At 32.7% G+C, this 27,131-nt stretch overlaps 1 protein-coding gene and 1 non-coding gene across 2 annotated transcripts; both read right to left on the reverse strand.

Annotated features, from left to right (window-relative positions):
• Positions 1 to 13,289: 13,289 nt before the first annotated feature.
• Positions 13,290 to 14,547, reverse strand: LOC133038401 (uncharacterized). Its single transcript, XM_061116539.1, has 2 exons — positions 13,707 to 14,547; positions 13,290 to 13,504 (listed from the first exon to the last, which is right to left on the reverse strand). Exons 1-2 carry the CDS (start codon positions 14,545 to 14,547, stop codon positions 13,290 to 13,292), a joined length of 1,056 nt encoding a protein of 351 aa, XP_060972522.1.
• An 11,949-nt stretch (positions 14,548 to 26,496) lies between these two features.
• LOC133038623 (small nucleolar RNA R71) lies at positions 26,497 to 26,603 on the reverse strand. The gene has a single exon (XR_009688123.1). It is a non-coding gene; the product is annotated as a small nucleolar RNA R71 (small nucleolar RNA).
• Between the last annotated feature and the right edge of the window lie 528 nt (positions 26,604 to 27,131).

Raw genomic sequence — 27,131 nt, forward strand, 5'->3', positions numbered from 1 at the left:
AAGGCAAGTAATAGCAGCCAGGAGAAGAATGAGTGGATTATCCCAAAGAAGACAGCCACACAGAGACCAAAAGCTCAAGCTGCAATAGGGGAAAAAGTTGAGCAAATCAGCAACCATTATAGTGTGCTCCAGGAGCAGCAAGAAGTGAATATGGGAGACCAAGAAGGCACTGTGCAAATCGATTTAGGTACTCTCAATATTGGCCATGGATAATACCAATATTGCTTGTTGGAATGTGAGGGTAATAAATAAAGTAGAGAAACAGAATGATGTTTATGAATTTTGTTGTGTGAATAAAATTAGTGTTTGTGGTTTGTTGGAAACTAAACTTAGGGGGACTAAAATCAGTGACATGATGGGTAGAAAATTCATGAATTGGGATTATTATACTAGTCCTATGATTGAATACCGTATTCTTATCTTGTGGAGAAGGAACTTTGCTCGGGTGATTGTTGTTCGAGAAGATCCGCAATTTGTTCATTGCTTTGTTAAACTTGCTAGCCAAATTAATGCTATGAGTATTACGTTTGTGTATGGTCTCAATACTGGTGAGGAGAGGAAGGGGATGTGGGTAAACTTCTGCCGGCCAAACCTTGGCTCATAACAGGGGATTTCAATGCTCCTTTTGATTTGGAAGATAGGAAGGGGGGTAATGATGTAACAATCAATGAAACGGTGGATGCTACAAACTGGCTTGCCCAAAGTCATAACGAAAGACTCCTAAAGACTGGACCGGACTTCACATGGACTAACAATCAAGATGGAGACAAGAGGATTTATTCTAAAATAGATCATACGTTTGTGAATGAAGATTGGAATGATAAATTTCCTTTGACAAAAGCTCACTGCAGCTGGGAGACTATTTCAGACAACTGTGCCTGTGTGATTTCAATGGCTATTGATGAGAAGATTGGAGGAAAACCGTTCAGATACTACAATTTCTGGGCTGACCAGCCAGAGTTTAAACAAGCTGTCCTTGAAACTTGGCAAAAACCTGTGAGGGCCGTGGGGATGAAAGCTCTATCTCTCAAGCTTTTGAGGTTAAAACATGTCATGAAGAAGTTCAATAGAAAAGTTATAGGGGATATAGGGAGAAGGTATTATGAAGCTAAAGCCCATTTTTTGACAGCAAGAATGCAGGCTCAAGCTTATGCTGAAGACCTGAATTTTCAGCATGAAGAGAAAGAGGCAGCCACAAACTTCATCAACCATGAAAAATTATACCATAGTTTCTTGAGACAAAGAAGCAAGGTGACTTGGCTTAGCAAAGGAGACGAGAATAATGCTTACTTTCATGCTAGTTTGAAAAAAAGGAGGGTGGAGAATAGCATTATATCTTTTACTAATGAACAAGGGGTGGTCATAGACAATTTCTCTGAGGTGGTCGATCACTATATTGGTCAATTCCAACGATACATGGGAATCGAATCGAGGCCTACAGCTAGTCTCAAAACAGGTTGTATGGAGATGGGGAATTGTTTAAATCTTGAGCAACATCTGAGCTTAATGAGACCGTTTACAAAGAAGGAAATTAGAAAAGATTTTTTCAGTATTTCAGATGTAAAATCACCAGGGCCAGATGGTTATGGAGCTGGTGTTTTCAAGAAAATGTGGTCGGAGCTGGGTGCTGACTTCACACATGCAGTGGAGAGTTTCTTCATTACAGGATCCATGCCCCAAGAATTTCACGCCACAATGCTCACCCTAATCCCGAAGACTGAAAATCCAACAAAGGCAGTGGATTACAGGCCTATAGCTTGCTGCACTACCGTTTATAAATGTGTTTCAAAGCTGATTTGTATGAGACTATCTCAGGTTCTTCCTCTGATTGTCAACCAGAACCAAGGTGCTTTTGTGCAAGGGAGATCAATCGCGCATAATGTTATGATTCTTCAAGACATTTTGAAGAACTACAAAAGGAAGAACATATCCCCAAGGTGTACTCTTAAGGTGGATATAAGTAAAGCTTGCGATACGGTGAGCTGGGAATTCTTAGAAGCTCTTTTGAATGCGTACAAAATGCCATCCAGGTTTATAAAGTGGATCATGTCTTGTCTGAGAGCTACCACCTATTCAATCATGATGAATGGAAGAGTTAAGGGAGTTTCAAAGGCAAGAAGGGTTTAAGGCAAGGTGATCCACTTTCCCCTCTTCTGTTTGTGTTGATTATGGAATATTTGACTAGATGGTTGATTATGGCTGCTGATCAATTAAAGTTTAAATACCACCCTATGTGTGAGAGTCTCAAAATAATTAGTCTCTGTTTTGCGGATGATTTGATGTTGTTTAGGAAGGGGTCCTAAGCTCCTTGCAGGTGATAAAAAGTGTTTTGAATGAGTTTGAGGCCGCTTCGAGTCTTGCCATCAATGCAAACAAATCTCAACTCTATTTTGGAGGGGTAAAAGCAGAGGAAAAACAGGCTATGCTGAGAGAAATGAACCTGTTAGAGGGAGTTTATCCCCTCAAGTACCTGGGGGTGTCTCTAAGACCAACCAAATGGAAAGCAGAAGACTGTGGGGTGATTATCAAGAAAATCAAAATAGAGACTTCATACTTGGGCAACAAGACATCTTTCTTTTGCAGGTAGGGCTCTTCTCATTCATTCAGTTTTGCTTGGGCTTCGCAACTACTGGATGAGTATATTCGTTTTGCCTCATAGCATTACAAAGGAGATTGAGAAACTTTGTAGAGGGTTTCTTTGGGGTTGGAATGGTAACAAGAGCAAGCTGCATGTGGCCTCGTGGGAGAAAGTTTGTCTTCCTAAGAATTATGGTGGTTTAGGATTCAAAGATGGGGTCAAATGGAATCAAGCTATCCTAGACAAATATATTTGGACCATTTCAACCAAAAGTGACATTCTTTGGGTGAAATGGGTCAATAATATATATCTCAAGAACAATTCCATTTGGACCTATGACCTTAAAAATGATTCTAGTTGGTATTGGAGAAAACTTTGACATTTAAGAGATAAGTTTACTCCGTGTGAGCTTACTAATGCTGGAGATGCCAAAGGCCGACTCAACACGAAGAAGCTATACAATAGCAAACTGCAGCAAACTGTTTTTGAGATCAGCAGCAGTATTTGGAGCAGTGTCATAGTGCCCAAACACAGGTTTGTTTTCTGGCAGACTGCTAATGACCAATTGCTAACCTGGGATAAATTTGCTCGCTTCAAAATTATCCTGGACAATGTTGTTTGTCCGGTTTGTGGGGCTGAATATGAGTCCAACAACCACCTATTTTTTGCTTGCTGTCTTTCTCAGCAGGTTCTCTCTCAGGTTTGCAACTGGCTTGGGATAACCAATTGGCCAAGTGATTTTCAAGAGTGGCAAAGATGGTTAGTGAAGATCAAGAAGGAAAAAATACAGCGAGTTTACACCACAGTCATGGCAGCAACAATCTATAACTTGTGGAGCAATAGAAACAATTGTATATTTAACAATTACTCGAGCTTGGTTTGGAAGATTGTACAGGATATTACAGACAATGTTTTCTATAGATTGCAAGTAGCTAAAAAAGGGAGATTAAAAAGTATTGAAAAGAGATATATAGAGAGATTATACTGTAAGTAGTTTTTGGGCTTTGTTGCCTTGATTGTTTAGGTTGTAATTGTTTGTGATTAATGAAAATTTTTCCTTCTTGATAAAAAAAAATTGAATAATTTTCAAAATATATATTTTTTATTTTATCAATCATTTTTCGAAATTGCATTTAATTATGCAAGATATTTTTGAACTTTTCTTGAAAAATAGATTAAAGTTGTAAATTAATTATTTATTTTAATTAATTTTGAACCAACTTAAATCATTGTTTTTTTGATTTAATGATTAAATAAATGAACTAAAATATATTATAATTAGAAAATGAATTAATTAGTCAAAGAAAATCTAGACAGATATTTTTTGCTTGAAGTATTTTTCTAGTAGTGTTTAATTTATTTTATTTTAGAGCATTTCAAAAATTGTATTATTATACACTTTAATTTTTTTTTCGTAATGCAATATATATTTATAGAAAATTAAATTTGAGTTGCAAATTAATTTAAATTAATACAACTTAAATTAAAGAATTTTCTTAATATTTATTGAAAGATTATTACTAAGATGGAAATAATTCATTTTATTTTCATATCGATCTAACTATAATTTTATAAATATTAAATTAAATTTTATTTATAATTTTATTATAAATTGGAAATTTTAATTAAATAAATATATATTTAAAATAAATAGATTAAAATAAATAATAGAAGAAAATACGTTTTAAATAATGAGCTTTATTATTATTAGGATATTCGATCTCCATTGTTGGTTTTACATAGTTATTGTTTTAGTGAGTAATCCTCCCTAATGGAGGAACGTTCATTAGCAAGTTAGCGCCGTAGAATCTCGAAAGATAAGTACTCTTTGTAAGCGTTTTATTTTAGTATGGATCACCCTAATGGTGGCGACTTTAATAAGGCTTACAAAAGTATGAAACAATGGTGGAAGCTCATAAGATAGAATAGCCTTGACTCTCGCCTAAACGGGACAACGCTGGATTCACATCTTGATCGAATAAAAGGTTGCTAGAATGTTTATCATTTTAGATGAGCTAACAACTCTATTCAATGGATGATAACTTTGACTCTCGCCTAAACGGGACACTGATATCAGTTTGTTGAAAACCTTAGAAATTATTTAAGATTGTATGTTTTAGTATTTTCACTTGTCATTCCTACTTGCTATGTGCTAATAATTTCTGAATGAGATTTTGTGTTAAACCTTACTTGATTTCTATTTATTGTTATTTATAGTATCAAATATGACCATGACCAATCCATGTTATCACTGTTGACTGATAATAAGCTAAATGGATCTACCTTCCCAAAATGGAGAGAGAACATTAACATTGCTCTCATAGGTGAAAGTACCTTATTTGTGTTAACTGAACCATCTCCTGAACAGCAGGGTGACATTGCAACAAAAGTTGTTAAAGAGAAGTACGAGCGTTGGCAGAATGCTAACAACAAAGCTCGATACTTTATGCTTTCTAGCATGGTTGACACCTTGAAAACAAGGTTTGCAAACACTGTCACGGCTGCAAAAATCATGACGGAGTTAACTGAGCTATTCGGAGTGGCATCGATTCAGTCTCGCTTTGATGCGATAAAGAAAATTATCAATGCGCGGATGGAACCCCATCAGAATGTGCGTGATCACCTTCTCCAGATGGCAAGTTATTTTTAGGAAGCCCAGAATCATGGAGCTGAAATGGATTAGACAACTCAAGTGAGTCTTATCTTGAATAGTCTGACTCCAGCTTTTCTGCCCTACACCTCAAGTTATGTCATGAATAAGAAGGAACAAGACTTTCACACGTTAGTCAATGACCTTCAGACATATGAAAATTTGATTGGAGGACCCAAGAAGAAAGGGAGTAAACCTCATAATTCTGGAAATGGTAATGGGACGATTAAAGCTGAGGCAAACTTTGCCTCTACTTCCAAACCCAAGATAAAGAAGAAGTGGAAGAATAGCAAGAAGCCTGTTCAAGCTGTGAAAACAGTTAAAAAGAAAAAGGTTGCTACTCCTGGTGATACACTAAAGGGAAAGTGATTCTATTGCAATGAAAAAGACCATCGGAAAACCCAATGTCCTAAACTTCTTGCAAAGAAACAAGGTATTTCTTTTCCTATAAACTGACGTGTTTTAGTGAATTATTATCCTTTTGGATTATTAATTTTGGACCTACTAACCATGTTTATTTGTTTTTCTTCTTATTACAGCCCAAGCTGCTTGAACTCGGGATGCTATCTTAGCGAGTTGAATCGGAAAGTTGGACAAACGAGTGGAGTTCGTCCAAGATGAAGATGAAGCTCGTTTTTTATTTATTATTTATTTTTGAATTAATTGTTTTAGTTTCAGAACAGTTTGGATTTCAATTATTAGTTTGGGATTTTATTTCCTATTTTTCATATTGTTGCAAACAATTCCTTTAATTTTGGAAGATTTTATAATAAAGTTTTCTATTTTGGAAATAAATTGCAATTTATGAATTCACCTTCATTTACTTTACCTTGTGTAACCAATACCAATTATATTTATATGTTTTAATAATTGTATGTGTATGTGTTTTTATTATTTGATACAAATTCTATAGTATCTTAAAATCTTCAAAGAGTTAATACTACATAAACACTAAGAATTTATTTTCTATGTCTATGAATAATTGTTAATTCTAAAACGATTATTAAGAATTTGTTTAATAGAAAAATCTTTTGATCTGATAGGGGTGGAGAAAAAGTTAACAATAATATGCAGTTTAACGATCTTTTATATCTATTAAACTCTTGATTATATTCGTAACTCCACATGATCTCTATAACACTTAGAGAACCGTGATCTCTATATCCCTTAGGGGTGGATCATAATCTCTATATACTTAGGGGTGGACTATATACCACAATACTCTTTGTCACACATATTTTTAACATGGAAGTAATATAATGAATTAGCAATTATCAGAATAAATTCTTGATCTTGATTATATGTTCCAGTTTATATTTACTGTTGTAATAGAAATTGATACCAATAAATTTCTTTGATAATGTATCACACTATTGGAAATTATTTTACCAGGATCTTAGATCTACTCACAAGTATGTTGATTAACACCCTAAATATGAACTTCTAAAACGATTATGAAATAAACACATATAAAGTATTAGAAACCTTACATTGGGTGCAGCGGAATAATATGACTCCTTCCGTTCAGATATCTAGCCCTTGATTCCTTTCTGTAGCAGAGCATTATCAATATCTGAACCTGGATCTCTTTCTCTCCTTCTTTAGTGCTGAAACTCCTTTTTGCTGAAAGTCTTTCTTCACGATCTTCCTCACTATGGTTGAGGTATCACTTGCTGTGTGTGGGCACTACTCTAATCACTAAGTATTTCAAAATCTTAAGGAAGAAGAGAGAGAGGAAGTGGGCGGCCAGGTATAGAGAGAGAAGGCTCAGGTTTTTTCTGAATAAAAAGTGTAATTTTCCTGAAGCCTTCACTATCTATTTATAGCATTCCACTAGGGTTAGGTTTGAATTATTTGGCATTAAAATAATGAAAATATGAGAGGTAAAACCCTACAAAAGTGGCCGGCCATGGAAGTATGGATTTGGGCCTCACTTTTTACAATTTTGCAGTTTTATCTTTTCTGCATCTGATTTTCTCAAAAACGCCAATTTTCTAATTCAACCATTTAAATGCCAATTCTAACTATTTAATAACTATAAATAATTATTAAATAATATTGTCATTTATCATATTTATTAATTGAACCATACAAAGTATCATAATTAACAAATATGCCCTTAAAACTCTTTCTTTACAATTTCGCCCTTACTTAGTGAAAAATTCACAAATAGACATAGTCTAATTTGAGAATTATAATTGATTAATCAAAACCAATTATATGAGTCTTACAAGCAATATTATCTCAACTAGTGGGGGGACCATGGGTCTATATAACCGAGCTTCCAATAAGCAGATCAAGAATTTATAACCTAAATTCACTGACTTATTAATTCTTCGTTGAATCCACGCATAGAACTTAGAATTGCACTCTCAGTATATAGAATGCTCTATATGTTCCACCATATAGACACATCATTAGTTATCCATTGTTATAATCCTTATTTGATCAATGATCCTCTATATGAATGATCTACACTGTAAAGGGATTAGATTACCGTTACACCCTACTATGTATTTTATCCTTAAAACACTTGACCCCGTATAAATGATATTTCAGCTTATGTGAAATGAGTACTCCACCATTTATTTTCGTTTGGTTAAGCTCGAAGGAGATCATCCTTTACCTACTATTCGCCATATAGAAGCTATAGATTCCATATTTATGTTAGCGCTCCCACTCAATTGCACTACCGTGTTCCCAAAATGTACGTATCACCCTGACCTAAAAGTAGGCTTAACTAAAAAATCAAAGAACACAAAATAGCCTCGTGAGATTGAGCCTAATCATAACAAGATTAAGATCATTTGATCTAGGATCAACTAGGCGATATTGACTTGAATAGATATTACGGTAAGTTTAATAAATCTAAGTCAAAGTTCAATATCGGTCCCTTCCGATGCATACTCCATGCACCCAACCTGAGCTTTACTTTAACCAATGCCCTGGAAAGAACCTAGCATTTCTCCAAATGCAAGTAAACTCTTGTTGTAGATTATCATATTAGTAAAACCCTGTGTCTGATAAATCTAGGAAACTTTATTCACATAGTCATGTTTACTTTCCAAAGTGTTGACACAATAAACAAGATCAAGTATGTGAAAAGGGTTTCAGATGAATTTATAAATCAAATAGACAAGCAATTGATAAGGTGAACCAAAACATACACAAATGAATGAAAAATACTTCTGTTTCTTTATTGATGTTGAATAAAATAGATTACATTGAAATGGAGTTTTATTTAGGACATAAAACCCAACACAAACTACCTTATTTGAGTGGGAGAATTTTTATATTCTTTACCCATCTTCATTTGGTTGACACTTGTGATAGGAACTTAAGAACACTATTGAGAAAGTAAATCTAATTATTCATGTGGATAGAAATAACTTATCAGAATTATGAGAATAAGATAGAAGAATTCTTGCATAGTCTATTCGAATGACTTGAGCAATGATTTCTAATCCTCATAAAATTTTATGGTATCTCAATTTGATTACTTAATCTCTAGCAAGTATTTTACACTTCATTTAAAATACTAGATTACTATGTTGATGACTTAGTCTTAAAGGAACTTACAGTTTCAGACTAAGATAATATGTCACAACTAGATATCCCTCAAAACAATAGTAAGAGGTTAAATGTATACTGTTGAGTGGGAGCCATCTGAGATGTAATCAAATAAGGAACATTGAGGGACAGTCAAGAAAGATGTATGAAAGTGACCCATATGTTCGACAATAAGGATGCATGTATTAGTAATCCATATATCTACACCAACTCATAAAGAATTTGAGATGATGGTTACTCTGGGGGTGGATGAGTTATTCTAGAAGAGTATAAAAACTCATCTATAATACTTCAAGCTCCATCAGTGAAGATATATAACTTTGTAAATTCGAAATTACCAGAAAGTTATTCAACTGAAGAAAATTCTACATTGTATTATCTCTGTTTCATTCTTTAAAAGAATTAGAGATATGTCTTCTGTTTATTCAGATGTACTTAATAGGCAGTAAGGATTTCAGTATCCCTTGATGAGTAATGCATATAGTAAAGGATGTTGCATAATATTTTATGAACATGGTTCCAGAAATTTGGGTTGAGTCAAATATACTACTGATGCGTGTCGTAAGCCACAACAAATTTACTATTTTTTTTATTCCAATACTTCCAATTATTTTAGTATAATCGTAAGTAAGGGTCGATCCCACGAGGACTATGTTTATTCAATTATTCACAAATTAGTAACAAGAATTAGGAAAACGGGGGTTTTGAAGATTAGAATGAAAATTTCAATAATAAAAATTAAAGAAAAGAACAATTTTAAAGTAAGGAATACGATATGAGAAACTAGTTAAAGGTTATTCCCCACCCTCAACAATCATTCATAATTCCTATTAAAGAATGTAATTAAGAATTCATGTTTTGGGTTTTGAAATAACCCTTAACTAAAAGAAAACTACTCAGAACTAGACATTAATAAAAATCATAATATTTAATTTGTAGTTTTTGGATCCCCCTCCAAATGACTCTAAATGCATGAATAATCTTTAAAATTACCTAACAAATTAAAATCACACTAATCAATAATTTAAAGAATGAATTTAAGAATATTAATACGCAAATTAATCATATTTATAAGACAAATATGGACTCATCAAATTCCTCCATACTTGACTCTTGCTCGTCCTCGAGTAAGTTAATGAATGATACTTAAACAAATCGGTCTTTATGAAAAATAATTTTAGTTTCAAAAATTGTACATCCACTTATAATGCCAAGAAAATCCAAACTCTTCAATCATTAGAATTTCAACTCAAGATTACTTTCAAAGCCAAATTTTTTTTGTGTGTGTGTGTTCAATCAAATCATCATACTAATAACATTCAAATTAATTCATGCATGTCAACAATCAATGTTTGTCTCAAAATAAATGTGTATTTCAACGAAAATCCACTCCATAAGCTTAATTATCAAACCATTCTCCACTAATGTAATCACACATAATTTAAAGATCAATAGGACTTTAGAGGGTTATAATGTAAGGCTAGGGTGAAAGGTAGATAAAGTAGGTTAATTTGGGCTCAAATCACACCATAGCATACACATACAACATTCTCTCAAATAATTCCTATTTGTATTCCCCAATCAGTCTCTCAACAATTCAATATTGTATCTTTTTTTCCATAAAACTTACTATTCCCCCACACTTAAATTGTTGCAAGTATTCATTTATTTTTATTAATTTTTTTTTTTTGAAATACTTACAACTTGCAAACATTCATTCTAAGGGAATAATAATAATTTTTTTTTCTCATCATCACATATACATAACCATGAATATTTTCTCATCAACAAGACTCTCACATCTTTACATAAAATATCAATATACTATGGTGTGAAAAAGGATGAATAAGGATTTTTTAGGCTCAAAGAATATTGCATAGGGTTAAAAAGAAAAAATAAAGATGTCAACATTTAGGCTCAAATTGGGTAAAACTAGGGATTTAACAAATAGGGTAGGCTTGAAAAGCTCAATCGATCCAAAAAAATTGCATATATCATATCTCAAAATCATGTATAATTTATTAATTTCCCCTCAAATGATTATCAAACAAGTTCTAGAGTGGTTGAGACTTCAAATTGAAAATCAAACATGCATTCATCTTTCCAAACAATTGTTGGAATTTATTTTACCAGGATCTTAGATCTACTCACAAGTATGTTGTTTAACACCCTAAATATGAACTTTCTAAAACGATAAAATAAACACATATAAAGTTAAGAAAACCTTACATTGATGCAGGGGAATTAATGTCTCCTTCCACTCAGATCTCTAACCCTTGTATCCTTTCTGTCGCAGAGTATTATTAAGATCTGAGCCCGAATGTCCTTCTCTTTGAGTGTGATCCTTCACAGTCTTCCAATCTATGATTGAGTTACCAATGGCTGTGTGTGGGCACTTACTCTATCACTAAGGTTCGAAATTTATGATGAGGAAAAGAGAGAGAGAGGTTCAGCCAAGGAATAGAAAAGGGAAGGCTCAGTTTTTCTGAAGAGAGAATTTTCTGACAGAAAAGCTTATTCAAAGTTATGATTTTGACTGAGCAATCACTTTCTATTTATAGGCAACTACTAGGTTTAGGTTAGGAATTATTTGGCATTAAAATAATGAAAATATCAATTTGAAAATCCACATAAAGTGGCCGGCCATGGTGTGTGTTATGGGCCCCACTTGGTTTTGCAGTTTTCACAAATTTTATTTCTATTTTCTCAAAAACGCCAATTTTCCAATTCTAACCATTTAAATGCCAGAACTAATTATTTAATAACTAAAATAGATTATTAAATAATATTTTTATTTAATTTAATTATTAATTAGACATATAAAGTCTATTAATAAATAAATAAACCTAGAATCTCTTTTCTTTACAATTTCGACCCTGCTTAGTGCAAATTCACAAATTAGACATAGTCTAACTTTTAGAAGTATAATTGATTAATCACGAATCAATTATTGAGTCTTATAAGCAGTATGTTCTCAACTAGAATGGGGACCATGGATCTATATGTTGGGCTTCCAATAAGTGAACCGAATTTACTTAGTAAATTCCTACTTATTAATTCTTCGTTGAATCCACTCTTAGAACTTAGAATTGCACTCTCAGACTTATATAGAGCATATTATATGTTCCACGATATAGATATGCTATCTCATTTAACCATTGTTATAATCTTATTGTGATCAAAGATCCTCTATATAGATGATTTACATCGAGATGAGATAATTTTACCGTTCTCACCCCTCAATGTATTTTGCCCCTTAAAACACTTAGCTACCTGTAAATGGTGTTTAGTGATCTAAGAATTAGTCACTTAAACAAGAGCTCATCCATTTACTTCTATTTGCTAAGCTCGAAGGGAATCATCACTTGACTTCTATACACCAGTAGAAGCTATAGATTCCATATTTATGTTCAGCACTCCCACTCAATCATACTATCATGTTCCCAAAATATACGTATCACCCTGACCCAAAAGTAGGCTTAACTAATAAATCAAAGAACATGAATAGTACTCGTGAGGTTAGCCTAAGCATATCAGGATTTAGATTCTTTTAATCTGAAGATCAACTACTGATATTGACTTGGAAAGATATAACGGTAAGTTTGTAATATCTTAACTAAGTTGCAATATCGGTCCACTCCAATGTATACTCCATACATTCGAAACTAGTATACTTTACTAATGTTCTGGAAAGAACATAACCCTTACTCCAAGTGTAAGTACACATCATCGCTGATTATCACATTAGTGTAAATCCAAAACACTGATGAAACAGGGACTTAGCCTTTTGATCGATATGATCACAATCACATTCCACTGTGTTGACGATACTGTAATTGTGAATAAACATATGATCTGGATTTAACTGATTTTGTGTATAAATGTAATAAACATATTAAACCATCACCATGTAAAATTCATGCAAACATAAATCACTTCAAATTTCTTATATTGATTACTGATCAGATTGTAAAGAGTTTTATTTAGGGCATAAAACCCAACAACAATAGCAAATATGAGAATTCAACTGATGTGCAAAAGTTTTTTTTTTTTAAAAAAATAAAGTTTGACCAGTAATTAATCATGAGTTAAGCACACAAATTATGAGAATCTTTGATTTTCCTAGAATTATAACTAGAATTTCATCATCAACAAAATTATTTTCCCTAAGACCATGCATAAGTCATCTCAAATATCAAACACGAGCAATCATTGTCAACAGAATTTCATTCACTCCACACTTACTAAAATTAAAGCAAGAATATAATATAAACTAAAAAACGATAATAATAAACAAATAAATAACTAAACAACTAAAAAAAATGGATAGACACGAGAGTTAATCTCCCCCCACACTTAATATAAGCATTGTCCTCAAGGCTCATTCAAATAAAATCAATGCAAAATAAAAAGAAAAGGGTAAGAAAAACTCCCGTAAGGTTTCTTTGTTTAACGTCGTTAGCTCGACTGCATGTTGTGCTCATGTGGTCTTCACGTTGGGTCTTCTAACAAAGACACATTCTTTATGTATTTTTGAATGGAATCTAACACCTTGAATTTAAGTGTTTCACCATCAAATTCCATTCTAAGTGTCCATGCTTTCGTATCCAACTTCTTACTTGCAGTGAGTAAGAAGGGTCTCCCAAATAAAGTTGATGTAAGATTGGGATCACCCTCATCTTCCATCTCAATTATGTAAGAATCACCTGGAATGACAAGTCCATAAGCCTACACAAAAATATCTTTAACTATCCCTAAGGGATAAACATTAGTTTGATCAGTCGATTGAATAAAAACCTGAATTTTTCTTGATGGACCAAGATTTAAATAAGCAAATATTAATAATTTCTCCTAAATCTATCATGCAAGGATCAAACCTGGTTTTACTAATTGTGCATGGAATTGTACTTGTCTCAGGAAACAACTTTCTTTGGAGAACTACATTAACCTTCTCCCCCACACTTACTTTCTCACCACCATTCAACTTTATCTCATTTTGACATAACTCTTCAAGAGTGTTAGCAAAATGAGGCTCTTCTTTGATTTCCTCAAGCCATGGAATTTTTACCTCAACTTTCGGAAGAGTTTCAGGAATCTCCTTGATGGGCTCCTCTTTCTTTAATTTTTTCAATCTACTTGGAAAAGGTGGAGGAGATACATAAGTTGGTACAATTTGTTTGTATGACTTTTTCAGTGATGGTGGACCAACTAAAATAGGATATTCACCCTTTGGTGGAGATGACTCTTCAAGGGATGAATTTTTGACTTCATGACTTGGAATCAAATCATTAACTTCTTGGTGTGGTAGTGATTCAAGTTGTGTACCACTTTGAATTGGTATGGCCTTGACATTCTCCATTGGGCTACTTTCTACTTGTGAAGGCATAGAGTTTGAACATTGAATTTTATACTCACTCATAGATGTTTCCATTGGCTCCGCAAGACTCTCTAACTTTTGCAGAGATTGTTGAAGGCTCTGGATAATTTCATGACAACTTTGCTGAAACTGCAAGGTATCAGCTGCGAACATTTCAATCACCTCAGCAGTAGTTGGCTCTTCACTATATGGTGCAACATGAGTATGATAGTAAGAAATTGGTTGAACATATTGATTAATCCCATTGTAGGAAGTGCTAGAATAATCTCTCCATTGTTGATTGTATGTATAAGTGTCATAGTAGGGATTATATCGATACTCTTGTGGTGAGGTATAATAAGGATCATAGGATTGTTGATTGTACATTGCCATGTTTCTAAAGGAAGATCTGAAAATTAAAACCACAACTAGAAGCACAAGTTAGTAAAAAAAATTAAAAAGAAAAAAAAGAAAAAAAAATTTCTAATAATTTTTCTTTAAATATCTATCTTTTATTTTGATTTTTTTTTTAAAAAAAAATCTAATAATTTATAAAAAAAATTAAAAATACTAAAAAACTAAATATGAATAGCAAAATAAAACAATAGTCCCCGGCAACGGCGCCAAAAATTTGATACGTGTCGTAAGCCACAACAAATTTACTATTTTTTTTTATTCCAATACTTCCAATTATTTTAGTATAATCGTAAGTAAGGGTCGATCCCACGAGGACTATGTTTATTCAATTATTCACAAATTAGTAACAAGAATTAGGAAAAGGGGGGTTTTGAAGATTAGAATAAAAATTTCAATAATAAAAATTAAAGAAAAGAACAAATTTAAAGTAAAGAATACGATATAAGAAACTAGTTAAAGGTTATTCGCTGCTCTCAATAATCATTCCTAATTCCTATTAAAGAATTTAATTAAGAATTCATGTTTTGGGTTTTGAAAAACACTTAACTAAAAGAAAACTACTCAGAACTACACATTAATAAAAATCATAATATTTAATTTGTAGTTTTTGGAACCCCCTCCAAATGACTCTAAATGCATGAATAATCTTTAAAATAACCTAACAAATTAAAATCACACTAATCAATAATTTAAAGAATCAATTTAAGAATATTAATACGCAAATTAATCTTATTTATAAGACAAATATGGACTCATCAACTACACTTGATCTGAAGATTAAGAAAATAGATTAATTGGAATGCACAACTTGTTTTATGTTAGTAAAAATGGGAGTTTGTTGGGATTTTATGCCCTAAATAAAACTCATTACAATCTAATCTGATTTGTTATCAATAAGAGATTAGAAGTGATTTATGTTAACATGTAGTTTTCATGTTTATGGTTTAATATATGTACAAAATCTGTTAAGTCCAGAACATATGGTCATTCACAATTACATGATGTCAACACAGTGCAATGTGATTGTGATTCTATGATTCGAAAGACTAAGTCCCTATTTCATAAGTGCTTTGGATTTACACTGATGTGATAATAAGGGATGAAGTATACTTACACTTTGCATAAGTTGTAATAACCAAAAATATTTTTGTTATTACTACGTTATCTATTTTCTCGTAGTGGAAGTAGTGGTTGCATAAAATCTTATTTTATTTGATTTGTAAAAAAAAAAAGGTATTTTTAAAGAATAGTACAAGTTTGTGTTAGTTTTTAAAATAGCATGTTTTAATTATTAATAGTTATTTATTTTTATTAGAGCCCATAATGGAGACTTAAGCTCAAGTATTTATCCAAAGCCTTGCACCATGTAGTTGACCAGGATATAGATTATAAATAGAAATTTTTATTTAATTTAGTGGATTGACATTGTGGGAATCATTTGGTTATAGTTAGACTTTAGAGTCCTTGGGCGTGTGATAGTGCATGGCACTATAATTAATATATATATATAATGGTGGAACTAAATTAGTCATTGATAAACTTCAATATGTGGCAATATTGTTTGAGTAATGCATGGGATATGGTGGACTTATTCCAAGTAAGCTAGATGTAGGTGTTAAGCATTCAAAATTCAAATTTAAAAACCTAGTCTAAGGAGAATATACGTGGAAACCTTGGTATTTATAGAGTAAATAGCTAACAATAAATACATATATTTATATAAATGCTTATATTAATTATGTTTTGGCAATGCATGGAGATAAACACTCCTTTATCCTAGTCTTGACCGATTATAAGGTGGGAGGTTAGAGCTTTATGTGGTTTAGTTAATTATTTTCAAATCATTACTTAAGGGTCACCACATGGGTTAGTAAGGTGTGATATAGTTAAGTTCTAGGCTTATAAATAGATCTATTTTTCCCTTATTCCTCATCCAAAGAAGTTAAACCTCTCAAACATTCTCCCTCTCGTTATTGCCAAACTCTACTCCAAAGTCTTGTTCTTCCATTTTATTGTTCTCATTTGTTTCATCTATAGCCAAAACCTTACCCCACAAATATTATATCATTATACACTACCTCAAACTATAACCATACACAACCATAATTATCTCATAATATATAAATATATATATCCTTCATCCTCCCATAAATATATATACATCTCCTACATCATATCGTCATCACCACTACCACTATTTGTTATATTATTTATAATAATATAATATATAGATTAAATATGTGTAATAAACTAATAATATGTAACATATGACTATATTAGTTGTCATCTTTTTGTAACATTTGGGGAGTTGTTACTATGAGTAACCTCCACCATTATCACCAACATTAAGAGTGTAAAAGATGTTACACATCTTTATTTGAAATTCTTAATGCTATAGGAGTTATGGTGTGTGTAAGAGTTACATTTGAGTCCATAACATCTATAGGGGTTATGAGTTTGAATTTCAAATGGTGATATCCTAAACACTATATAAAGGAGGTCTATGGTGCTCATTTGGGAGTAAGAGATGTCAAGTTTTCTATCAAGAAAGCACATTGCTAGAAAACTCTAAAAGGCTTGATAATTCCCAAAGCTATTTCCTAGAGAGTTCCCTTAGTGCTTAGAGATAGGGGGAAATAAGCTTTTGGACAAAGGTGTAATACCTTGTTCAAGTCATGGTGATCCCCACTAATCTACACTCAAGGTTGTGAGTGAGTGTTTATATATATATATATATTATTCTCTTGTTATATATATATACATATATTATATTACATGTGTTGTAATCTTCTCTTCTACCTTTCATATATATATATATATAATATAAAGTGGATATATATGTATTGTAACATATATTTAATAAATCTCTTATTTTAGTCCTTGTATTATTTTACAATAGAGTTGTAATAAATCTTGATTTTCTTCAATTGTTATAAAATCTCTAACAATCAAAAGCTTATCCCTTTTCAATGGAAGATGAGATAAATCAAGATTGTGATAATACAAGGATAAGAGATTTTATGTGAAAACCATTCATGGGTGAGCATGGTGGTGTATATTATGTGATTTACTATTTTATATGATAGTAATATATATGATATTTATATATGAGTTATATATATGTGATCATGTGTTTATATCATATTATATATATGATATTTGAAATTTATATCATGTTATTTTATGTATATATGTGAGATATATAATATATAACATGTATATATATGAGTAATATATATTATATATATGTAGAGCATGTGATATAATATATATTAGTGAGATTAAATATGTAGAAATAATTATTTCTATGTATTTATATGAGACATGCATATATAATACATATATTATATATAATATATATATCATGAATGTGTATTAAAGTGTATATATGTTATATATGTGTGAGGTATGTAACATATATAGTTGTGTAATTAATATATATTATGTGTATATGATATATATGTATATTATAGTATATATGTTATATATATATAAGATATGTAACATATATATTGTGAATTTAATATTGATATTATGTGTATGTTACATATGAGATATTGATTAGTAACATACATATTATATTAACATATGAGTTACATAGCATGATAATAATGTTGATAGGAATAAAATAGTGTTTATTATTATTGTGAGAATTATTATCATCTATTTTGTGAATAAAGAATATTTTAAATTCTTTTTCAATTTGGTAGTGAACATCTCACTTTATGAGATAATAAAAGATGTCTTTTGAGAAGTTACATCTTTTATTGGGTTATAAGAGAGAATCATCTCATATTTGAGATAAGAAAAAGTGGAATATGAGAGTTACACTTTTATTGGACTTGCATTGTCATAAGCAAGAACAAATGGATTAAAAGTGAACCCAAACTTGTGAAATGAGCCATAAATTGGAAGAGCAATTTTGAACTCAAAAGTAAATGAATCAATGTGGATTCAAAAATAGTGAAAAGATAACAAAATTGGAGAAGCAATTTTGAATCTTAAATGATCAAAGTTGTGAACAAAATTGATGAGAATTTTGTTAACTTTGGTATAATTTTGGGCTAATCTCAATAAGGAGATAACCTTAAAATTATGAGTAAAAATAATCACATTATTTTATGAGTAGTAATGTGAGTTTGATATTTTAGTTTTGTTGAGAAAACTAAAAATGTCAAATGGTATTTTTAAAGTGGCCTTAAAGAGTCATTTGAAGAGGAAAATACACAAAAGTGATATTTTATATACACTTTATGGTAAAAATGTGGGGGTGAGCCACAAATTTAATCAAAATGTGTTGAGACGTTATTGATTAATTTATTTGATTTTGAATTCAAATTCTAAATCAAATTTGGCTATGTGTATATGTAAAATTTTGACATATTTTGGTGTCAAAGTAAAGTGAAAATAATTTCAAGAAGGAAATTAATTAAAAGAGTTATAGAGACAAAGTGGTCTTCTATATTTTAAAATCAAGATATTATCTTGATAGTGAAATGTGAAAGTGTGGGGATGATACTCCAATGTAAAAAGTTTAAGACATGCTTGGTGTCTTAAAATAAAGTATAATCTAGACATGTTTGGTGTCTAAATTAGTGTTTAATTTTGATATGTTTGGTATCAAAATTATTGAGAATTTGAGTTGTGTGAAAATTAATCTTTTATGATTAAATTTTCAAAGTTTAAGTACTTAAGGAGAAAAGTGGTCGCAAAGTGAACACTATATTTTGGCATGCATGATTCACATGGAATCAATAGTGAGAGGTTATAACAAATCGCTTAATCTCCGTACAAGATTAAAGCATGAATTTTCGAGGGATGGGACCTAAACTCCCTTAGTGTTTTGCTCATTGATGGTAACCTATCTTAACACTAGTAAACATCTAGTCTTAAGTTCAATAGGTAATAACAAGTCAATAGAGTGAATATGGTACTCAATTGTCTCATCTATGAATGAGTACATGTGGTGAAAATTGAGGGTTAAAACCGAAAGGTTTTTTAATGGAGCTTAAGCTTAAGAAAACTCACTTAAGCTTAAGAAGTGTCTAAAGAGTGGTGAGACACTAAAACTCCACCTATATGGGCTAGAGGTGGTGCCGCCTCTTATGAGAATTGGGAGTCTTCTCTAGAGAGTCCATGAATTGGAATTTTGCACAGGGCCATTAACGGTGCAAGAGCGAGACATGCGGTCTCAAGTGAGCATTAGCGAGGGTGTGTGTGTTATCACCGGTTTGTATTAAAGGAATAATGGTTCAATGCTACGGCAACCAAAATTTCATCAAACTTTGTGGTAACTACACTAAGGTAAAATTCAAGTCGAAAGACATTTTACCTAATGCACCTAAGCAAGACTTCTTAAAAGTGTGTATTTAGTCAATCAAAGTGGGGGAATGTTATATTTTGATATAATATTTTTGATTGATTAAATAAATGTTACAAATGTTACAAGTTTATTACTAAAGAGATAATATTTAATCTAGTGGGGGATTGTTATATTATTTATAATAATATAATATATAGATTAAATATGTGTAATAAACTAATAATATGTAACATATGACTATATTAGTTGTCATCTTTTTGTAACATTTGGGGAGTTGTTACTATGAGTAACCTCCACCATTATCACCAACATTAAGAGTGTAAAAGATGTTACACATCTTTATTTGAAATTCTTAATGCTATAGGAGTTATGGTGTGTGTAAGAGTTACATTTGAGTCCATAACATCTATAGGGGTTATGAGTTTGAATTTCAAATGGTGATATCCTAAACACTATATAAAGGAGGTCTATGGTGCTCATTTGGGAGTAAGAGATGTCAAGTTTTCTATCAAGAAAGCACATTGCTAGAAAACTCTAAAAGGCTTGATAATTCCCAAAGCTATTTCCTAGAGAGTTCCCTTAGTGCTTAGAGATAGGGGGAAATAAGCTTTTGGACAAAGGTGTAATACCTTGTTCAAGTCATGGTGATCCCCACTAATCTACACTCAAGGTTGTAAGTGAGTGTTTATATATATATATATATATATTATTCTCTTGTTATATATATATACATATATTATATTATATGTGTTGTAATCTTCTCTTCTACCTTTCATATATATATATATATAATATATAGTGGATATATATGTATTGTAACATATATTTAATAAATCTCTTATTTTAGTCCTTGTATTATTTTACAATAGAGTTGTAATAAATCTTGATTTTCTTCCATTGTTATAAAATCTCTAACACTATTTTCACATTCAAGTTTTAGTGCTCTGCTAGTTTTCTTTGGAAACTAAGGTATCATCTTATAATTTTAGATTTGTAGATTCAAAGTTAAAATTTCATATATATATATATGTATATACCATTACGATAAATCCTAATTAATGAGTATGAACTTTAGGTTTTTCGTAAGACAATTATTTCTCAAGAGAATCACTCTCATTACAATCAAGGCTAGGACTCCACATTCGAGGTAAGGAAATTAAGTAGAAAAACATAAGTTTTCTGTATGTAATAACATTCATAGGAAGAGTGGGAATAGTAAAAGAGAAGTAAACTAAGGTCTTTTGCCTGGCTCTTTATTGTTTGTTATTTAATGTACTGTATAATATATATTTAAATAATATGTTTATAAGATTCATGTTATTTATGTATGTTTACAGTATTAGAGCATGGCCATTGCTAAAGGTATATATTTAAATAATATGTTTATAAGATTCATGTTATTTAAGTATGTATGTGAATAGTGTGTTTATAAGATTCACATTTTAATTATGATTGTTATGTTATTTAAATAATGTATAGTAGTTTTCCATTATTTAAAATAGATAGATTATAGTTTATGTGACATGGTTTGACCGAGAAGATAATGGTTAAATACTTGACTATTGGGTCTATATGGTAGATAGGGGGCCATTTAGTAGTGGGTACGATTTTACTGAACCCAGCCCTCCGCCATTTAGTCCAATAGCTCGAGTTTATTTGCCAAAGTCAGACTCGGGCATAATCATTATTATGTGATTTAGCTTAGAACCTAGTTATTAGTGACTAGTGATATAATTAAGTTTATGTTTTGCTATCTGTCTAAATGTGTGCATGTGCATTTTAGTTAAGTTTTATTTTTATTTATGTGACTACCTGACACACATTTCCTTACTGAGTTTAGTAGCTCACCCTTATTAAATTACCATGTGCAGACCAAAGTAACTAAAAGTCTAGAATGCCGGTGGCGAGTGGAACTTTGGACGCTTGTCTGTGTGAACTTGTTGAGGGCCATATAACTGCAGGCGGTCTAGGAGACTCTGTTTATTTATTTACGCTATTAAATTTATGTCGCAATTATTTTATTGTTATTTATTATGTCTTTTGTACGAAAATTGGCCAGTTGTGAATATTTTCAAGTATTAAATAAAAATGCGACATTATGACTTTTCGCGTTTAACGCTTGTAAATAAAATTAATATTTTTATAAAAGTACGGGCGTTACAGTTTGGTATCAGAGCCACAGTTATATCGGTCCCGAACGTTCTCACGAGTTACACACATCGGCTAAAAAGTCTCTGCTCGCTACCATGTAAGTCTCATATTATATGTTTGCATTTTGGTTTTACTTGTCTAATTTCAAAATTGCATTTATTACAAAGAACCTTAGTACCAATATCCGAGTTTAGGTACTACCCATATGATTTCAAATATTTTTTTTTTCCCAATATATATGTATAAATATTTTTCTAAATAGTTTTTTTAATAAAAAATCATCACATAACTAGAAAGCCTAGAAATTTTCTTTTCTTTAAGTAACAATATTAAAAGGATTTTTTTTATTTTATGTTACTTAATTATTTAATTATTTTATCTTGGTATAAATAAAAAAATTTCGATGGACTATTATGCTATGTTAATAGGGGGAATTTTTTTCTTTTATAGAAAAATAATTAGTTGATTTTATCTACTAGGAATATTATAAACTATTAAAATATTTAGGTTAGTTTCTTAAAAATTTTAATTTAGAGGAATTAGAACTAAATATTAAGAGATAGTGCTGCTTAGACGATCAAGTCGTCTCAAAAGAAACAATCAAGAAGGAGGAGCTTCAACACCTACAAGAAGTTTAAGAAGGAGATGAACTACGAGGCTAAGTTAGTCATGGTAGAGGATAAGGACAACGAGTTGCACTATTATGGAAGTGGCACCCACGTAATAAGTACATAACAATGCATAGGCTGAGTTGAGAGGACGCTCATTTCGTGAGTAGTTGGTGAAAGAGAATGCCAAGCTTAGGGAACGACTCCAACCTCAGAATGAAAAGCTGCATTGCAATAAGTGGTAAAGCACGAGAAATTCAGTTCAACAGCCAACACACTGCTTTGAGCCACCATATGAAAGAATAAAAAAAAACCACAGACATTTGAAGGAGGCTCTAATCCATTGGAAAGGAAGGAACGACCTAGGATTGTATCACCCATATTGGGATATATGGAACGCAATAATAGACAACTGACGAATGACTTGATAAAGCTGGAAATGAGGAATCATGGCACTGCATTCGATATGGATTGGCTATCCATTCATCAATTGTTAAAAGTATTTGGTCGCTTTTGGAAACAAAGGCCAGAGACTAGTTTACTTTCACATGAGTTAAGATAGCCTTATGAACTTCTTTAATCTCATCCTTAAAGACTAGCCAGATAAGGAGGGTATGGTGTCAAGCGTTGTTGGCCAATGTAGTGCACAAAGAAATGGAAACACAACTAACAATGAAAAACACGCACATAATCTGTGAATTCCAAAAGGTCTTTTAAGAGATTTACCGGGGATGACCTCAGACAATGACGTGGAGTTCATCATCAAGTTAGCTCCAAGAATGCTTCAATTATGAAGGCTCCGTACAAAATGGTGATTAACAAGCTGTAGAAACTCAAAGTATAGCTACAAGAGCTCCTATACAAAGGGATCTTTAGACCAAGTTTCTCACCTTGGGGTGCTCTAGTAATCTTTATCAAGAAGAAAGATGGAAGCATGAGGATGTGCATAGACTACCGTGAGCTCAACAAGGTGACCATCAAGAATAAGTATCCTTTGCCAAGGATTGACGATCTCTTTGATCAATTGCAAGGCTCGACTATGTTCTCAAAGATAGATCTAAGACCTGGGTATCACCAGCTGAAGGTCCGAAAGGAAGACATACCCAAGACAACATTCAGAACACGGTATGGACACTATGAGTTTTTAGTAATGTCTTTTGGACTAACTAATGCCCCAACAACCTTCATGGATATGATGAATAGGGTGTTCAAGGAGTACCTAGATAAGTTTATTGTTGTATTCATTGATGACATTCTTATCTACTCCAAAATTGTGGAGGAACACGAGGAACACTTGAGGATGACTCTAAGCCGACTTAAGGAGAACCAACTATACGCCAAATTTGAGAAATGAGAATTCTGGTTGGAGAAGGTGGCATTCCTAAGCCATATAGTTTCCAAAGATGGAGTCAAAGTGGATCCTGCAAAGATCAATGTAGCTAAGAGTTGGCCAATGCCTAAGACCACAAGTTAAGTAAGAAGCTTCTTGAGTCTAGTTGGTTACTACAGACGCTTTGTTGGAGGATTCTCCAAGATAGCAATGCCTCTAGAAAACTTGACTCGAAAGACACAGAAGTTTGTCTGGTCAGAAAAGTGTGAGGGTAGCTTCCAAACACTTAAGGACAAACTAATAACAGCCCCTGTATTATGTGTTTCCAATAACAAGGATAAGTTTGTGGTGTACTGCGATGCATCGAAACAAGGGTTGGGATGTGTGTTGATGCAAAATGACAAAGTAGTAGCGTATGCCTCAAGAAAACTTCAAGAGTATGAACAAAGGTACCCAACACACGATCTAGAGTTGGCAGCAGTAGTTTTTGCGCTAAAAATATGGAGGCACTATCTCTACGGGGAGAAATGTAAAATTTATACCGACCACAAGAGCATGAAGTACTTCTTTACTGTTAGGTTATATTTAGCCTATGTTTTGGGTTTGAAAAGTAAGCATTTTCTCGTCTATTGGTGTCTTTTGGAGCGGTTTTACGCTTGATTTTCATTGTTTCAGGTTCTCGGGGTGTCAAAGTTCAAATTCAGTCAAATGGTGAAAAGACGGGGCAAACTGGTGAAAAATTGGAAAAATCTGCTCGAGAGGCATCAGTAGTCGCGACCACCAATGAGCCAGGTCGCGACCCTTTTCTGTGGTCGCGACTCTGGTCGCGACTTCAAGATTTTGGCAGAACCTCTGATTTTCGAGGTTTTCCTGTAGTCGCGACCAGCTTAAAGGCTAGTCGCGACTAGGTACGGACATCGTGGTTTTGACCTAATTTTGATTTTTCTCTCAATTGGAGGCACACCTTTCATCCCTATATAAGGAATACGACTCAGAAGGTCAACCTAAGCAGAAATAGACCTAAATAGTGGATGAAGGTGGAGAGGAAGCTATCTTGAAGACCCGGAGCGATATCACCTTCTAGTTTCTTTCTTTTACCCTTATTTCTTTCTTTTATGTTTAGTTTTGTTTCAGATTTAATCATGGATGTTTTTATTGTTTTTATGAACTAAATTTCCCATTAAGGGAGGATGATGAATGTTGTTTAAGTTTATGCCTAGTTAATAAATAATTGCCATTCCTCCATCTTGATTGTGAATACTATCTATATTTGTGTTTAATTCCATGTGCAAGTTTGATCACCTTTTACATGTTTAATGATCTCAATTCAAAATCTGAAAAGTGAGAATTGAGAATGCTAAAATTGGATAGTCTAGGTTTTGATGTGAAACGAAAGTATTTACATAGCCTTAGTGACAATTAGATTATTGCTTAATGTTGATTTCATGTTGATTTAATTAAGAAGTTAATTAGAGGACATGAGATTTAGGACCTAAAAGATCTGAAAAAAGTTAGGTTAATTCATAATCTATCATTCACATTGAGAAAAGGATAGCAATTAGGTATTAACGTTGGTAACTTAACAACAGGATTCACCTCCCTAATCTCTCATCTTGATTAATCTTCATCTATTCTTTTTAATTTTCTGAATTGTTTTTTTTAAATTGCAAAAAGTATTGTTTTACCAGATAGAATCATAAGTGTAGTTTAGTAGTACTTATTCCAATTCCCTGTGGTTCGACCTCACTTGCGTGAGATACTACTTGATTGCGTATACTTGCGTAGTAATCATATTATTCGTAACAAGTTTTTGGCACCGTTGCCGGGGAATTGTTTGAAGATTAATATTACACAAAATTATACTTTCTACTTTGGTATATTTTCTCTTGCTGAATTTCTAACCTTTCTCTTGCAAAACTGTTCTTATCTATTTCAAGTATTTTGGGTGCATGCGCCGCCAAGGGCAAGCAGTTATATTACCCGTTGACCCTGAAATTGAGAAAACTTGTAGGAGAAACTGAAGGAACAAGAGGCAAGAAAGAGTTTCAGCAACTGCTGAAACATTAGAAATCATGGCTGGTAATGTGAATGCTAATGCTGCAAATAACGGTAATAATGGTGGTGCCGTTGAAGATCAAGCTAATGGTCGTAGCTTGAGAGATTACATTCTCCCTACTCTTACGGGAGTGCAGTCATGTATCAGGCCACCGACAGTGGATGCTAATAACTTTGAGATCAAACCTGCCATACTTCAAATGGTGCAGTCCTCAGTTCAGTTTGGTGGCCTCCCTTCTGAAGATCCTAATCTGCATCTCTCGAACTTCATGGAACATTGTGAGACTTTTAAAGTTAATGGAGTTAGTGATGATGCCATTCGTCTGAGACTGTTCCCATTCTCGCTCAGAGAACGGGCCAAGAGCTGGTTGAATTCCATGCCACCCAACTCTATTGCCACCTGGAATGATTTGGCAACAAAATTTTTGTCAAAGTTCTTTCCTCCAGCAAAGTCTGCCAAGCTGCGAGGAGAAATCAACAACTTCTGTCAACAAGATAATGAATCTCTCCTTGAGTCTTGGGAGAGGTTTAAAGATCTGATCAGAAAGTGCCCTCATCATGGTATAGAGAAGTGGATGCTGGTTCACAATTTCTACAACAGGTTGGTTGGTAACACTAGAACTCTTATAGATGCAGCAGCTGGTGGAGCTTTTATGAGAAAGAGTGCAAATGAGGCTTACGATCTATTGGAGGAGATGGCTCTAAACAATCAGCAGTGGCCAACTGAAAGGAGTCAAACTAAGAAGGTAGCTGACGTGCTAGAGGTGGATGCCATTACAAAGCTGACAGCTCAGGTTGAGGCCCTAACAAAGTTGATCGCAGGGCAAGCCAAACAAGCTCAAGTCGATTGGGAGATATGTGGAGGTCCCCATCACTTTTCTGAGTGTCAAGCAGATGTGGATGATTTGCCAGTGGATGAAGCAAAAGCCATTGGGAATTATTCTCAAAACAACAACAACTATAGGTTCAACCAAGGAGGTAACCGAAGAAACAGTGGGTTCTATCAACAACGAAATCAGAACCAGACACAGAACCAACAGTATACTCAGCAACAAGCCTCTGGTGGAAATTCTAGTTTGCAAACAGATATATT

Source organism: Cannabis sativa, chromosome 5 (genome assembly GCF_029168945.1).
Source record: "Cannabis sativa cultivar Pink pepper isolate KNU-18-1 chromosome 5, ASM2916894v1, whole genome shotgun sequence".
Lineage (NCBI taxonomy): Eukaryota > Viridiplantae > Streptophyta > Magnoliopsida > Rosales > Cannabaceae > Cannabis > Cannabis sativa.